Source organism: Cyprinus carpio, chromosome A7, assembly GCF_018340385.1.
Source record: "Cyprinus carpio isolate SPL01 chromosome A7, ASM1834038v1, whole genome shotgun sequence".
NCBI lineage: Eukaryota > Metazoa > Chordata > Actinopteri > Cypriniformes > Cyprinidae > Cyprinus > Cyprinus carpio.
Genome location: NC_056578.1, coordinates 18,361,364 through 18,377,039, shown reverse-complemented (window position 1 = coordinate 18,377,039; position 15,676 = coordinate 18,361,364). Strand labels below are relative to the sequence as shown.

The 15,676-nt window shown below is 35.5% G+C and overlaps 1 protein-coding gene across 1 annotated transcript in view; it reads right to left on the bottom strand.

Annotated features, from left to right (window-relative positions):
• The window catches only part of LOC109093108 (protein FAM189A1), a 92,478-nt gene that overhangs the window by 11,693 nt on the left and 65,109 nt on the right, over positions 1–15,676 (bottom strand). The window contains exons 3-4 of the mRNA XM_042760093.1: positions 10,385–10,495; positions 3,802–3,933 (exon numbers count right to left, since the gene is read on the bottom strand). Of these exons, the coding sequence (XP_042616027.1) occupies positions 3,802–3,933; positions 10,385–10,495 (243 nt within the window). The remainder of the gene's footprint in view (positions 1–3,801; positions 3,934–10,384; positions 10,496–15,676) is intronic.

Genomic DNA, 15,676 nt, shown 5'->3' with positions numbered 1-15,676 from the left:
ATTCGATTCCATTCACACATTCTGATTCAATTTGATTTGATCCTGATTCAGTATATTTAATTTACATTGTCTATTGTTTCAATGCTTTTGATGTAAATTTTACAGGAACTTTCTAATTTTGTAAAAATTTTAAAAATTAACAATACCCAAACTATGCAGTTCAATTAATTAATACAAGATATATAATAAACACAACTAAAACGAAGGTTTTAGATCGATAAGAATGTGTGAAAATGTAATAAAAATATATATAACCTTATGTACATTTTACTTATAATCTCTAACGAAGTACAACATGTATACAACTACCAATATATAATATATACTGAAGTATGAAAAAAGTAATTTGTTCATGAATCAGACTTTACTACTTGTGATTTGGTACTGTGTGCAGTCCACAAGGAATTGCAAGAAGTATTGCAAGAAAACACAGGTATAGAGTAAAAGGTAAATTCATCTTGGGATTTTAAGAATATCAAACCATAACACATACAATATAGCATAACACATTAACCTAAGCAGGAGCAAATGCGGAAGGCATTGACAGAATTTACTATTTCAGAATGCAGCATGTATCCAGTGTTAATAGTGAGTCATTAGAAGAAAGAGATCACTGAAAGAAAAACCAAAGGAAGTCACTGGCACTGTTCGAAATTCTACCAGACTGAACTGGGTGGTAGATCTGTCTCCATAAAAATGTTAATTACATTCAGTATATACGACAGCCCATCACACACACCTGCTATCAGAGCCGTGTCTGATCTCTCGTTGTGACAAGATGAAGTGTATGTGACCCAGTGATGTCCTTAAGAAAAATGCTGAATTCTTAAATGTGCACAAGCCCTTTAGATGAAAAGAGCCCATCCTAAGAGGACTGGACAGGCCTAACCACTTCTACATGACTGTACAATCATCTAACCCCCAGAAAAGGCCAAGACCCGCTCTTTGGGAGCAGAGGATGTGTTTATACAAATGCCCACAAAGAAAAAATAGATTCTAATGCATTTATTTATTTATTTATTTATTTATTGGTTTAATTAAAAATGTTATATCCATTTTTAAAATGTTTTAATTTATATATCAATATATTATATATTTTAAAAACAATGTTTAATGACATACTACACAAGTACACAAAATTTGCTGTTGATTGTTGATTCAGTAATCACTCTGACTAATTCAATGCGTATATTAAGTGAAAGATTAATCAGACTTATTCAAAGTCATTTTGAAAAATTTATTAAAAGGAGAGTCATTTGCTCATCAATTGAACTACATTTGTAATGCCTGTACAGTTGTTTTTGTATGCAGCTTCTGAGAGATGTGTTTTCTAGCCTTTATTTTGCAATATACATTGTTTTTATCTCACCATATTTTATTCAGACATTAAACTCACACTGTTGTAAAATATGATTTCTGTTGTTGTGCTGTAGAATTAACAGTAGTGGTGAAATGTGGTGATTATTCATTCTGATACATTCATTCAGTTCTTAAAGCTGATAGGACATGGAACTATTTTTTGTATTCACTTAATGTTGATGAGGGTCTAAACCAGTTATCTGAGAGGTTGCTGGACTGCAAACTGACATGATAGTACTGACATGTCACTGACAAACACCTTAAGCTATTATACCTCAAATGAGTCGTGAAGGAAAACGAGTGTGTCATTATGAAACACACCAGTGGGATATAATGGCCCTTACAATGAGGGAGCCACATGATATGATATGCCAATGAGTCATAGCATTAATTGTACCTATGGTCTTTATAGGCATCTCAGTTGACCTGTCTGGCCATGAAAAGACATAAAACCTTCAGACATCAATAAGGGCATTAAAATGCAAATCTAATTGATGCTTCATAACTCCATCTGACTCTGAGTAAGTGCTACTTATATCATATAAATCATTAACAGTGAAATATTAAGGTTTCGCCTCTCTTTTTGTGTGTGATACTTTTAAATTTTGGAAATGTGTGAGGCTGGCTGAGGGAATTCATTTATATAGTCCACTGTTGTTATTGTTAATTAAAACTAAAACTATTAAAAATGGTTTTCAGTAACTGAAATGAAGATAAAATAAAACAAAATATAAATATTAGATGAAAAACTTGGCAACTAAAATACTAAGTACTACGAAGTACTAAAATAACTCAAAATTAAAAGGAAAACAAAAATAAGGCTTAATAGAAATGTTAAAAAACAACAAGAACAAAATAATAAAAATGACAAAAGCACAAAAATTTATTAATGCTAAATTGAAAATATTAATAAAGACTATAATAGTATTTAAACCATTCTAAAATAACACTGATAATCTCTATTTACTTTCAGTTCAGTCAGGAAATTGTGTGTAATATTTTAATTCTCAACAAGGTAAAGCTAGTTTCACTGTAATTTACACTGTAGAAGTAATCAGCACACTTAATAAAATATAAATCATCTGAACTGAGACATTACATTTCTGATGTCACAAACACACAAAGACACAAATACAAAGTCTGCACAGAGAAAGAAGATTTACTGTGTTTTTCTAAGTTTGAAATGATGAAAACATGTAAAGAAGTATTTATAAGCAAGTGTTTACAAGCAAGTGTTTGTCTTGATTTCATAAAGAGTGGCAATTGCTTTGTACAAGCAAATTTGTGGAAGCCTCACATTACCAAAAGCTGCCAAATGCGGCGAGATCATGGCTAGCATGAGTGAATTGCTTAGACACTGGAAAGGGAACCAGCGGCGAGCGCTAATTGAAGATGCATAGCTTATGATGACTGAGTCTCATCTGCATATTAGAGAGAGAACCAGAGTGCAACATGAAGATACGTGTCCAATAAGGCAGACGTTTTCGGGAATAGCGTGTAATTCTTGCTCTGCTAAATGGTTCAAATACTCTCTAAAATTCAAACGAAAAAGTGTTTGAAAATGGAGAAATCCCTGGAGGAACCCAGCAAATGTGCATGGGAGCAGAGCCAAAAAAAAAAAAAAGAAAGAAAGAAAATACTCCTCCAGGCTATAAGTGTGATATTTTACAAATGTATTCCTCAAAAATATAATGTGAAAATTTTTGGTGCTCAAAAACAACATTTAAAGCCAAATAGCAGAACAAAAGTACAAATCAAAACCATATATACTAGAAGAATAACACAATCCCAGAAATAAGCATAGCATCAAAAAATGTGGGATCGCAAAGTGACCCACATTAATTTACTAAAGGTACACTACAATATTCATAACACTGAAAACTTAATCATCATATAGCAGGTACTTTTTGTCCTAGGTGACTTACAGTGCCATTCCTGCAGCGACAATACCCTTGGAGTGACTTGGAGTGGGTTAAGTGCTTGCCTACAGGTATAATGGTGCCAGAGAAGATTGAGGTCTCAAGATCTCTTGAACTTCTACATCAGCCCTATACCTGGGTCTGAATCTGCAGATTTTTACTATAAACACAAATAACAGCACTCCATACTCAAATCCATACTCCATACTGCATACTCAAAACTCAAAATGATAAAATAATGATCATAAGCCTGTCTAATGTATTTAATTGTTCTTATTTACTTGTCTAATCAAATATTCATTAACTGAGGCAAATTAGAAAAAAAGTCTAATTAGAATTATTTAAAAAATATCCTAATACTGGAATATCAAATTGATACAAGAGACTATTAAAGAATGTAAAGTTCCAAACATCATATCTAATTTATTTTGTTAAAAGATACAGATACCAGGATGTTACAGACACCTACATGTACACACACACACACACACACACACACACACACACACACACACTATGATACCTTCAGACGGAGACGTATGGTGTTGCAGTCCCTCAGCGGGTTGAGTTTAAGCGTATCTCCCAGATTATTACAGGTGGATCTCAGGTGCTCGAGCTCACAGCAGACACACACACCGTCACTGTCAAATTTAATCTGGAGAAGGACAGAAACAAACTGGTTTCAGCTTCATGCAAGTGAAATGTTTATTTCTGTATAAAATGGACAATAAATTGTGTGAATGCTCAAGGTAAAAACAAACACGCAAACAGTGTAGGCCAGGCACAACTGTAACACACTAAATTCCTTCCATCACAAGTGCATTACAATCATGACACTTGTTCAGGAGATGTAAAATAGGGTTCCCTGTCTGCCTGAAAGAAGCAGGATCATATTACCCCTTGAGAAATTGTCAACAAAAACTCATTTTGAGGTAAGTTCTGCGTCTTGATGGCATTGAATTTAAACTTGATAGTTAAAAGATATCATAAATGACAAATATGAAATGTAGCTGGCAGCTAGAAGGCAGGGTCATATTTATAAAATACACAAATTAAATTCAAATCTTTTTCAATGTGTACACTTTTACCACATTTTTTTTTTTTCACAACAAAAAGTAGCTGCATATTTGTGGAAGCTTAATGTATTGAAAAAGGATGAGAAATTAATCAAGTCTTCTACATTAATAGGTTCATATTCTTGAACCTAACAGCAGTAGCCCAGTCAGATGTTTAAGGAAGATCTTAATAAAGCCCATACATGGTGGTCTAGTATTATAAATGCTTTTTGTATTAGACTGAAACTAAGTCGCCATTTGACCGATACTGCACAAAAGCAATGTGTGAACTTTGCAAGCAGGGGTTAATTGAATCGGGGAAACACTTTCATTAATATTTCAGTCATGGCAGGATCATGTCTCTAAGGAGGTGAAAATTCAGTAGTAGGCAGACAGGAGAGATGCTTAATCCAACATGCTAATCCCTAAATTAGGTGGAGTAGAGACTGATGGAGACAGAGGTCTGTCTTTAGGTCTGGTCTAAACCTGTAGACAAAGGGAAGGATAATTACCTCACCTGTTTTTGCACAACAGCACCAGGTGAGAACTGCCATTGGGTTCTCAATGTCATGTTTCCATGACGACAGGTGATTAAGACAGTGTTTTGCTTCTGTTAAATTATGGAGAATTGCTGGAGGATTATGAAGGGCCTGCTTAAGGAGAGGACAATAGAAAGATCACCATGCTATTAATTCCTATTGATTTTTTAAAATTCACCACTGTAGATTGAATGAAACCTTAAATGCCTGGTGATATCTAATAACCATTTGCTTCAGTTTGCTGGACAAAAGAAAATAAAAAGATTTTAATAAATATATAATGATGTCAGAAAAAAAAGTCTACAACAAAACCTGAATGCTTGAATATGTTCAGTTGAAATTCTACAAATAAAAAACAGCTAAAAAAAACTTTGATGATAATTTTTATTGTATGTATGTTAAAACAGAAGCTTGTGTTGAAAATGCAAGCTACAAACATACATCACTGATACTAGAATGAAGCTAAAATAAAAGCCGCCATCCATAAACTGAAAACCAGTCATGCATTTAATTGTGTTTGAAACAAACAAATAAGAATTTCTTGGTGATTAATGTACGCAGAGATATGGATGCTGAATAATTAATAACCCTAAGATCTTCAACTAAACTCCATTGTTTCAGATACGGTGGATTTAGTGCTGTGCTTTATTAAAATAAAAAATAAAAAACTGCTTTACATGTATCATGTATGCTCATTTGCCACTATTTCTGAATACTACAACTCATCTGATCATTTAGTTATTTATTGCTTCCACACCAGGCGGATAAATGGTCTTAGAGCTGGAGAGGGGTGTCCAGTTCTGGATAACAGAAATGGGGGAAGCCATGCTGAGCTGTTATGCTGCACTGTGCTAGCACTGGACCCACTGTAGAGCAGATAAATCAAACTCAATAGAAAGCACAACAAAGACTGACTGCTGTATTAATCTACTTTATAAGCCTTCATTCAAAGAACACAATGGCCAGCACACAAACATACTGTGGCATTCATTGAGGATATCCTTCAGTATCAAAAACAACAATTTAGAGGTATTATGATTTGCCATAAAAAAAATAATAAGAGAGACTGGCTTTTTAGATTTCATATTTTAGATCTAGATTAAGTTTTAGTTTAGATTTGGCTTTAATTTACAGTTTTCATATTGATAATTGTACCACAGAATAAACTGAGTCCATGATGCATTCATTATGTATTCTAATATTCTAACAACATCACAAGAACTTGTTCCTCTCTAGCGAAGGCAAAGTGATCTTGTGACAGGACATTCAGCACTAGCATGGCTAATGTACATGAACTGACTTCCACTGTGATGCTCACCCACTACCATTTACTTGACTGCTGGACAATTGATGAATATGAATTTTCTGTGTTTTTTTTTTTTACTAGAAAACCCCTGTGAGCTTCGGCAGCCGATCAGAACAAAGGTGATGGGTGTTAATATTTATTTCTGCTCCAACAGAATATTACAGGACATAAAAGAAAGAAAAACACATACCTACCACTTCCTGTTTGTTGCTAATGTTACCGTGTGTTTTGAGTTTGAGCTCCGTAAAGTTAATTCTTTATCGTCTATTTTTTATCTTAAAATCAATTTTATACACCATCATTTCCATTTCTATAACATGTGAATATATCCCCTATCGTATTCTACAACAAAAACAATCAGAGCGCCTTGTTATCACTAGTTTTATTTTGATTTCCAGACTCCGCTATTAGCTTATAGCCCGCTAGCATCGCCAGCATGGTTCTCACCAACTAATCTCCCTTACATTGCTAATACTCTATCCACACACATTACCATTGTTTTACTCAATGTTATTTGCTTTAATGGCGGATGTGTGTCTACCTTTGAGACAGTGTTGCCAATTTCTTTCAATGGAAAGTAGCTAAAGCCAGCTTGAAAAGATGCTAAATGTCGCCAGATGACATCATACACTAATTAGCATATTCATGATGTCATTGCATCTTATTGCCTTTTACATTTGTTTGCCTCTCTGTGCTCAAACTGTATTTTAATGCAGCCAAATTCTCAATAAAACTGTTTTAATTTATATATTTTTCTGTTTCTATTTCAAATAAATTGTGTTCTTTGGAATTTTCTATTCATAAAGTTATCCTGAATCCTGAATATTAATCAGCACAATTGTTTTCAACATTGATGTTAATTAGAAAATGTTCCTTGAGCACGAGATTAGCATATTAGAATGATTTCTTAAGGATCATTTGACACTGTAGACTGAAGTAATGGCGGGATGAATATGAAATAGTGACTGAATGTGGCCCTTTAAGACTACCTAGCTCTCCCTTTAAGGATGTTAATCTGCACAAAAATCCTGATTTATAATTGAGTCATCATCTGATAAAATCAAATACACATAAGACATGAGAAAGGCAATACCTCCCTCATGAAAAAATTGTAAATACTATAGTTATTTGTAATAAATACTATAGTGTTTTTGAACCATACTATAGTTAAGAATATTATTCTGTATATATTATAGTATTTACAACACTTTAATGAATGCTACAGCAAATTGTAGTATTAACTATAGAGAACTGATAAACTGTAATAAATATTGTAGTATACTTTAGTTTTTACCTCAGTAAACTGTAGTGTATTGTAGTATAATATACCCTATAACTGTAGAAAACTTAGTACAGTAGTTTGGTAAGTAGGTAAACAAAGTAATATGTTTATATTACTATAGTTGTTATATTACCACAGCAACTATAGAATTACCACTACAAATTAATTCAAGTACTTTACTATAGTATGGTTCAAAAACACTACAGTATTTACTATAAATTACTATAATGTTTTTTCTTGTGGGCTGTACTGTGATTTCGGTAATATTTGCATGTAAAATGACTAAGGTGTGTCCATTAGACAAAGAACATTTCACATTTACACCCTTCCCTGAATGTAAGCCAGGGCGGGATCAGCCAGCGGCAGCTTCCCACATGCGCAATTCATTTGCAGTCTGGACGCAGAGGGGTGAACATCTGCTCTGACTGCAGCTGGGAATGACTGCTGCGCGAGGACTGGGCCGCCAGTGAGTGATTAACAAATAACCAGATGCCACCCGATCTAAATATTCCCTCACAGTTTACAAGTAATGACTATGATTTTCTTCACTGATGAAATAGATAACATCAGAAATACAATATTCTATAGTGTCTAGTACTTCAGCTTCATTCATTGCACCTAAAGAAAAACTGCAGTGCTCTTCAAATATAGGATAGGATGAGCTAAATAAACTAATCACTGCATCTAAACCAACAACATGCCTATTAGATCCTGTACCCAATAAATTACTTTTGTTACCTGTAGCAGAAGAACCGCTTCTGAATATTATTAACTTATCTTTATCTTTAGGTCATGTCCCAAAACCATTCAAGCTGGCGGTTATTAAGCCTCTTATTAAGAAACCACTACTAGATTCTAATGAACTGGGAAATTACAGACCCATTTCAAATCTTCCATTTATGTCTAAAATTTTAGAAAAAGTTGTGTCTGCTCAATTGTGCTCCTTCTTGCAAAATAAAAAAGATCTCTATGAAGAATTTCAGTCAGGTTTCAGGCCCCACCATAGCACAGAAACTGCACTTGTTAAAATTACAAATGACCTCTTGTGTCAGACCCAGGCTGCATCTCATTACTAGTTTTACTTGAACTTAGTGCTGTGTTCAACACTATAGAGCATGACATACTCATAGATCGATTACAAAACTATACAGGTATTCAAGGCCAGGCTTTAAGATGGTTTAGATCCTACCTGTCCGATCGCTACCACTTTGTTTATTTAAAAGGGGAGTCATCTCAGTTATCACCAGTAAAGTATGGAGTGCCACAAGGATCTGTCCTAGGTCCTCTGCTATTTTCAGTATACATGTTGCCCCTTGGTAATGTTATTAGAAAATACAGAATTCGTTTCCATTGTTATGCTGATGATACTCAACTATATATCTCAACAAGACCAGATGAAACTTCTAAATTATCTAAGCTTACAGAGTGTATTGTGTATTGTAAATGTAAACGATTGGATGGCCAATAATTTTATCCTATTACATTCGGATAAGACAGAGATATTACTTATTGGACCAAAAAACATTACACAGAATCTTGTAGATTACATTTTGCATCTAGACGGATGTATTGTTACTTCCTCTACAGTCAAAAGACAGAAACCAAGCTATGAAACATGTTACCTGTTTCTGATACAGAAAAGCTAGTTCATGCATTCATGACCTCTAGACAGGACTATTGTAATGCACTGCTAGCTGGTTGTCCTGCATCTTCAATAAACAAGCTACAGGTAGTCCAAAATGCATTAGCTAGAATCCCTTACCAGGTCAAGAAAAAATGATCATATTACCCCAATTTTACAGTCTCTGCACTGGCTACCTAATAAGTTCCGTATCAGTTACAAAATATTATTACTTACCTACAAGGCCCTTAATGGTTTAGCTCCTGCGTACCTAACTAGTCTTCTATCACTCTACAAACCATCACGCTCCCTAAAATCACAAAACTTTGGACTTTTGGTAGTACCTAGGATAGCAAAGTCCACTAAAGGAGGTAGAGCTTTTTTGCATTTGGCTCCTAAACTCTGGAATCCTGATAATTTTCGGGGGTTCAGACACACTCCCTCTGTTTAAATATAGATTAAAGACACATCTCTTTGGCCAAGCATTCAAATAATGCATCTCATAATCTTGTACTGCAGTTATATCTGATCAAATGCGCATTATTATTCCTTAGCTTGGGTTGATCAAATCATTTTTGCTTGGTTGGAACAGCAGCTACACTAATTATGTCTCTGGTTGTTTCTCTGTTTCTGCCACGGGAGGAATTACACAAGCTTCAGTCTGGATCCAGCCCTTACAAAGACCTGAGATGACCGAACATCTAAGAAGAGATGATGCAAACCCCTCAGAGGACCTCAGATGATGCAAACCCAGAAACAACATAAACTACCAAATTTTGTTAAGTTTGATTGCAACATATAATCATTGCTGTTAATAGTGTTCATCATCTGTTTGATTGCGTCATTAACTAAATTTGACCATACATTTCTGCCATATGTACATCAATTTGACAGTCACCTCTGACAAGCTACTACTAAATATATTGTAGAAAATTAATTTTCTGTAAAGCTGCTTTGCAACAATTTGTATCGTGAAAAGCACTATACAAATAAACTTGAATTGAATTGAATAAAAAATGGGTCCCGGCAGACATTCTCATCCTCTCGGCCTTAGAAACTGGTTGTTGAACTAATTTTACTGACATCTTGACAAGGGCATTGCGTTAATGAATGATGCTCTTAGGATATAATTGCTCAATGGATTGATTATTTTGTGACAGGCTAGTTTTGAGTGGATGATTAAAAGACACAGGTTTATGACTATGCTATTTTTACTAAGCTATTTTGGACAGAATCTATTTAAGGTTTCCTTTACAACAAAGGAGTGATTTCGGGCAAGTGTTTGAGGACATGACTCTCTCACCAGCTGACAGTCCTCCAGAGAGTTGACCAACTGGGCATTCTGACAGGAAAGGATGGCTCCTGCGAGGTTCAGCATCACACACACAGCAGACAACAGCATGAAGAAAGTTATCTGTGGAGAAAGGAATGGAACAGGCTGTCAGTTTCAGAGGTTATGGTGGTATATTAAGACTACTAATAAACAAAAAACAGTAGGATGCAATTTTTCATCTCATTAAACAGGCTTTGCAGAAGGATTTTGACATATAGTGTCTCACATATTTAAGTCAACAAAAGTTCATGAACGTTAATATTTTTTTGTAAATATGATTTTTTTTTCAGCATTCAACATTAACAGCATTTATTTGAAATAGAAATCTTTTATAATTGTCTTAACTGTCTTTTGTCTGAAATAATTGTCCTTACTGTCAATTTTGAACAATTAAATGCATGCTTTCTAAATAAAAGTTTAAATTTAATAATAAAAAAAAATAGTAGAGCAGATCATGTACACAAAATAATAATAATAATATAATGATGCATGCTAGAGTTGAGCACAACTACAAAAAAAAATAAGATTTTACTGTTCTACTTTTTCGCAACTTTAATATTCCCATATATTTTTCAGGTTTTCCATGTACACTAGATAGAAGATCTCTCTCTCACACTCTTTTACATGTTCTTCTCAGACGTTTAGACTATGTAATTTGTAATCTTGCAATCTAGTTTATTTGTAAGACATTTTACAATGTCTTGGTTTTTCAAACGTAGCCATTGTGCAGAATGGAATAATCATTACCCGAGTGTGTTTAGTTTTATCAGACCAAAAATAATCCAATTGTGGTTTATGGGACTTGACGTAGGAGCGTGAAAGATCGAATGTGATTGATCCAAACTATTCATCCATGGGGAAAGTGAAAGGAACAGATGTGACTAATAATTAAATCACTCAATCAATGATTTCAACCAAAACAATTAACTTTGATCTCGCCATCTGAGCCCAAACTCATTACAGTGAAGGACGGCCACTAACAGCCCACATGAATAAATGAATAACACAAGTGCACGTCAGAGCATTGGGCTATTTTTCTCTGGGTGTTGATATACTCCCTCCCACAATTCCTAGGTAGACCATGCTGAAACAGGGCCAGTGACATATGGTCAGCTAAAGAAACCACTCTTTGCAGAATTCCCCCATTTCCTCATCCTATCAATTTGGCACCAAGCAGCTTGATATATCTCAAGCGTGGTCATTTTTTCTGTTTTTGCACCTCTCTACCCCAACTCGCTATTAAAAACAATTCTCTTTATTTATCAGCTGACACTTCTGGGATTTTAGTCCTAAAGGATGAAATATGTTAAACATTCTGGCCACTTTAAATCAAAGTTTGTGTGAGAGAGAATGAATTTAAAACTGTCAGGTCCAACCAGGGTAGATTATAGGCTAGCCGTATATCAACAGTGAGCTTACCTCCACAACACAGTGATTTATTAATGAGACCCTCTACCTGACGGGACATTAACCTTGCAATACCAGACATATCAGCAAAGAGAGAGTGATAGGAGCTGAAAGTGAAAGTTGGACAGTCATTTCAACTCTGTCACACAGACACAGATTGACACTTATGATATGTGGGAGGGCTGGTGTGAGGGATGCTAGGAGATATGAATGTGATGGTAGTTTTTCAGTCTACCAGCAAACTGGCTGATGTACGAGGAGGTTTACAAGCATCCTGGGGCTGCGAGGGTCCTTGGATCAGGCGCACAGGAAAGCTCACGCTTGATTTCCTCCATACTTAATAAAGTGCGGACAGTGTAGAGATGACAGTGGTGATCCATTGCAGCTGAATGACTGAACTAGGTTGTGTACTGTCTTGTGCACCAAAGGACACTGAAAGGTTTTTCACAGAGAGGAAAGAAGAGTTGATGTGAATCTATGACTCAAAGACGGTGTGATTAAAATGTGATTTGAACAGAGGATCACATTTGTTGTTGCTTGCTGTGGGAAACAGACTTCTCCGATTTTCATAATTAATCACTGACAACAACATTCATGTCAGATTGTTTTTCTTGTGCAGGATGACAAATATGAAATCAAACCCGAGCTTCAGGCAGAGAGATGACATCTCCATCACTTTACAGAGAGAAAACACATTACAGCACAAATGATGGCTGAGGACCAGGTTAAAATGCAGGCAATAATGAGTCCGATTTTGTAAAGCAAAAATTGAAAAGATGTTATTCAGAACACGAGTGATAAGGAAAAGCTTAATGGGCCACTCTTCAGCTGTCCTTTCAATGCAAGCTGAGCGTAGCCAATGAAACACACAATTTCTGTCTATCTCTAATTTATTCTGCTGGTAGTACAGAGGAGGGAAATGGTCCCTTTCAGCAAACGCTTTATAGTTTGCAGTGAGCATTATCAAAAGACAAATTCAGTTGCTGCGCACCAAATCTACTACTGCGACTCAAATTCAATCTTTAACTTTAATTGCAACATGCTGTCTTCTTCAATTGGTTCACAGGCTTTCTGGTTGTCTGGGCTTTTGTTTTAGCAGCAACTTTCTAAACATGAAATCTGCATCCATTTAGCTTTCAATGAACAATTTTTTATAAAAATGTAATGTTAAATTCAACACATATTATAAGTACTACAGTTCAAATGTTTGGGGTCAGTAATTTATTTTTAAAGAAATTAATACTTTTATTCAGCTATGATGCATTAAACACATAAAATTACATTTTAAAATATATTATAATAAAAACAGATATTTTAAACTGTAATAATATTTCACAATTTTTACTGTTTTTACTTTACCCCAAACATTTGAATGGTAATGTTTACAACATTAAAAAAGTTTAATAATAATAATAATAATAATAATAATATAAATAGGTAATAAAAACAGGTTTAATTTACACACAAACACACACACACACACACACACACACACACACACACACACACACACACACATACTTTCAGTACTTGAAAACCTCTTTAAACACTTTTAAAAGTTGAGTTTTGAAGATCACATATGATCTGGGACCTTTATACATTGTGTGCCATTGTAAAGGTGCTAACTCCATCCCTTAAAACTTTGTTTTCATCCGCATAAAATTCCCAAGTTCTTCCCAAAATCGCTTGTAAAGTGGTACAATTAAAGCTATATAATAAATTGTTACATCATTCAACTATCTAAATAAGCACACTGTATGTTAGTTGTCTCGGTCAGGCTAAAATCTCCTTTAGGAGGGTTGACTCCTGAGAGCCCCGGCCCTGACGGACTAATTACTCCCCCTGGCTCCATGGTGCTGTTTTCTAATTACCGTGTGGGATCACATATCACTGTTTAACAGGTTCTCATTAATTACCGCCCATCTGCCACCTGCATGCCAAGCAGTACAATGAGTGGCCTGGCACGTGCCACTTACCGGCGCCAGCGCTGAGCACGAACGATCATCAGCCATGAAACAATTCACACCTGTCAATACTGCTGTGTACTGGCATTTAGGTTTGGCATTATTGGCAGACAGGTTGTCTATCAAGACGGACTACTGGAAAAACCACAGTAAGAAAATGAGAGGCATTTAATCCAGGATCCAGGATCTGACAGCGTGGGCTGACTAACTTCAGACATATTTGTCAATGTTCTCTGACCACCTGGTGGAGATATAAACACATGGACGATTGTGCTCACAGTGACAGAAGAACCACCTACCATCCAATCAACACCACCCGCCCCTCATATCAGCAGCTCACATGCAGCCTGGGAGCCAAAGAAATATGGTGTGAACAAGAGGAAGGGCATTAAAACAGAATATCACTGGCAGATTGTGATGAGATACAGCCGGTGCTTATTATAGGTTGTCATCATCACCATTAATCCAGGGACACTTTTTTATTACGTAAGTGGGACAAACACTGTGTTAAGAGAGCAAAAATAACATACAGTATTATCACAAATTAATGTATATTCTCAAGAAACATAATCACAAGACCGTACCTCATTATCAGAAGCAGTGTTTTCTCATTTGCACATGCCCTTGCTTCACTCCTTGGATGACTTTTACTACCTTATGTCTTTCTTAGAACAACATGAACATACACTTTATAACTTTGGTGACATAATCTGAGATGTATCACTTCATGTATCTTCATTGCACAGCAAAACATGCACATCTCCATATGTGGTGCGATAATGTATTTCTCACTTACAAGTTGAAAACAGTTAGAAAGAGTGTGAATCCTTATACAGCACCCAATTTCTCTATTTCTAGATCAGTATCCAACTCACTTTTCAGAAGCAGAGCATCAACTGCTCAGTAAGCTCCCGATAGTTCAGCTTCCTTGAACAATAGGTTGATGCAATCTCACAAATAAGACAAATTTACACTCAACCGATTTTACCGTGTGCTATTTCTCCTCATGGAATATGGGACCTTCTATACTCATTTGACTTTTTAAACAGCAATGTTTTGCAGGGCAACAATTCAAAACACTATTAGCTTTACTACATGTGTATACATTTGGGTTTGAAGGCTAGAGACATGTTCTTAGCAAACAAACAGACTACTGAACAATTTTCTAAGGATTAAATTGTGACTGAATGTAATATAAATATCAAATAGAACCAACCTAAGTGCAAAATTAGCATACGACATACCTTACAAAATAAATTAACAGTTAAAAGTGTAAGGACACTGTATGAGCTTCATTCATGCTTGATGCAATCACTGACACGAACCATTGCAGACTGTGCGCACACCTGTTCTGGAGAAGAAAAGATTTATAGCTCTGTATGAATGTATATGTTTGTCCTGAATACTGAATATAATGTCCCTACTAACGTTAAAACCCAAGCCTTCTCTGTTGCCCAAGTCATGACTACAAAACTAACATCACGAGCTAGTTAAGAAAAGACTTGAAGCAGGGACATTTAGAAAAAAGGAAACCCTTCATCATTGACTTCAAAGATGTCAAAACAAAGCCCCAAGGAGCACATTCCTAAACAAAATCTACATGCTTCACCAAACTGTAAACATACTGGGTCCTTAGCTACCTCTCGGCCCCACGACTCAATTTATCAATGTCAAATGCCTAAGAAGGAAAAAAAAAATCTCACCCTAATCAGTCTGCAGACAGGGTGATGGCTCACACTAAGCACATCTCTGCCTCTCGATTTGATAAACAGAGATGTCGGGCAGGTCTCAGACCCCGTCACTGCTCTAAGCTCAGTCTAATGTTAATTGCCCTGCTGATAGAGGATAACCTTTCATCGTACCAATCATCTGCCTTTGCCCATCCGGCTCC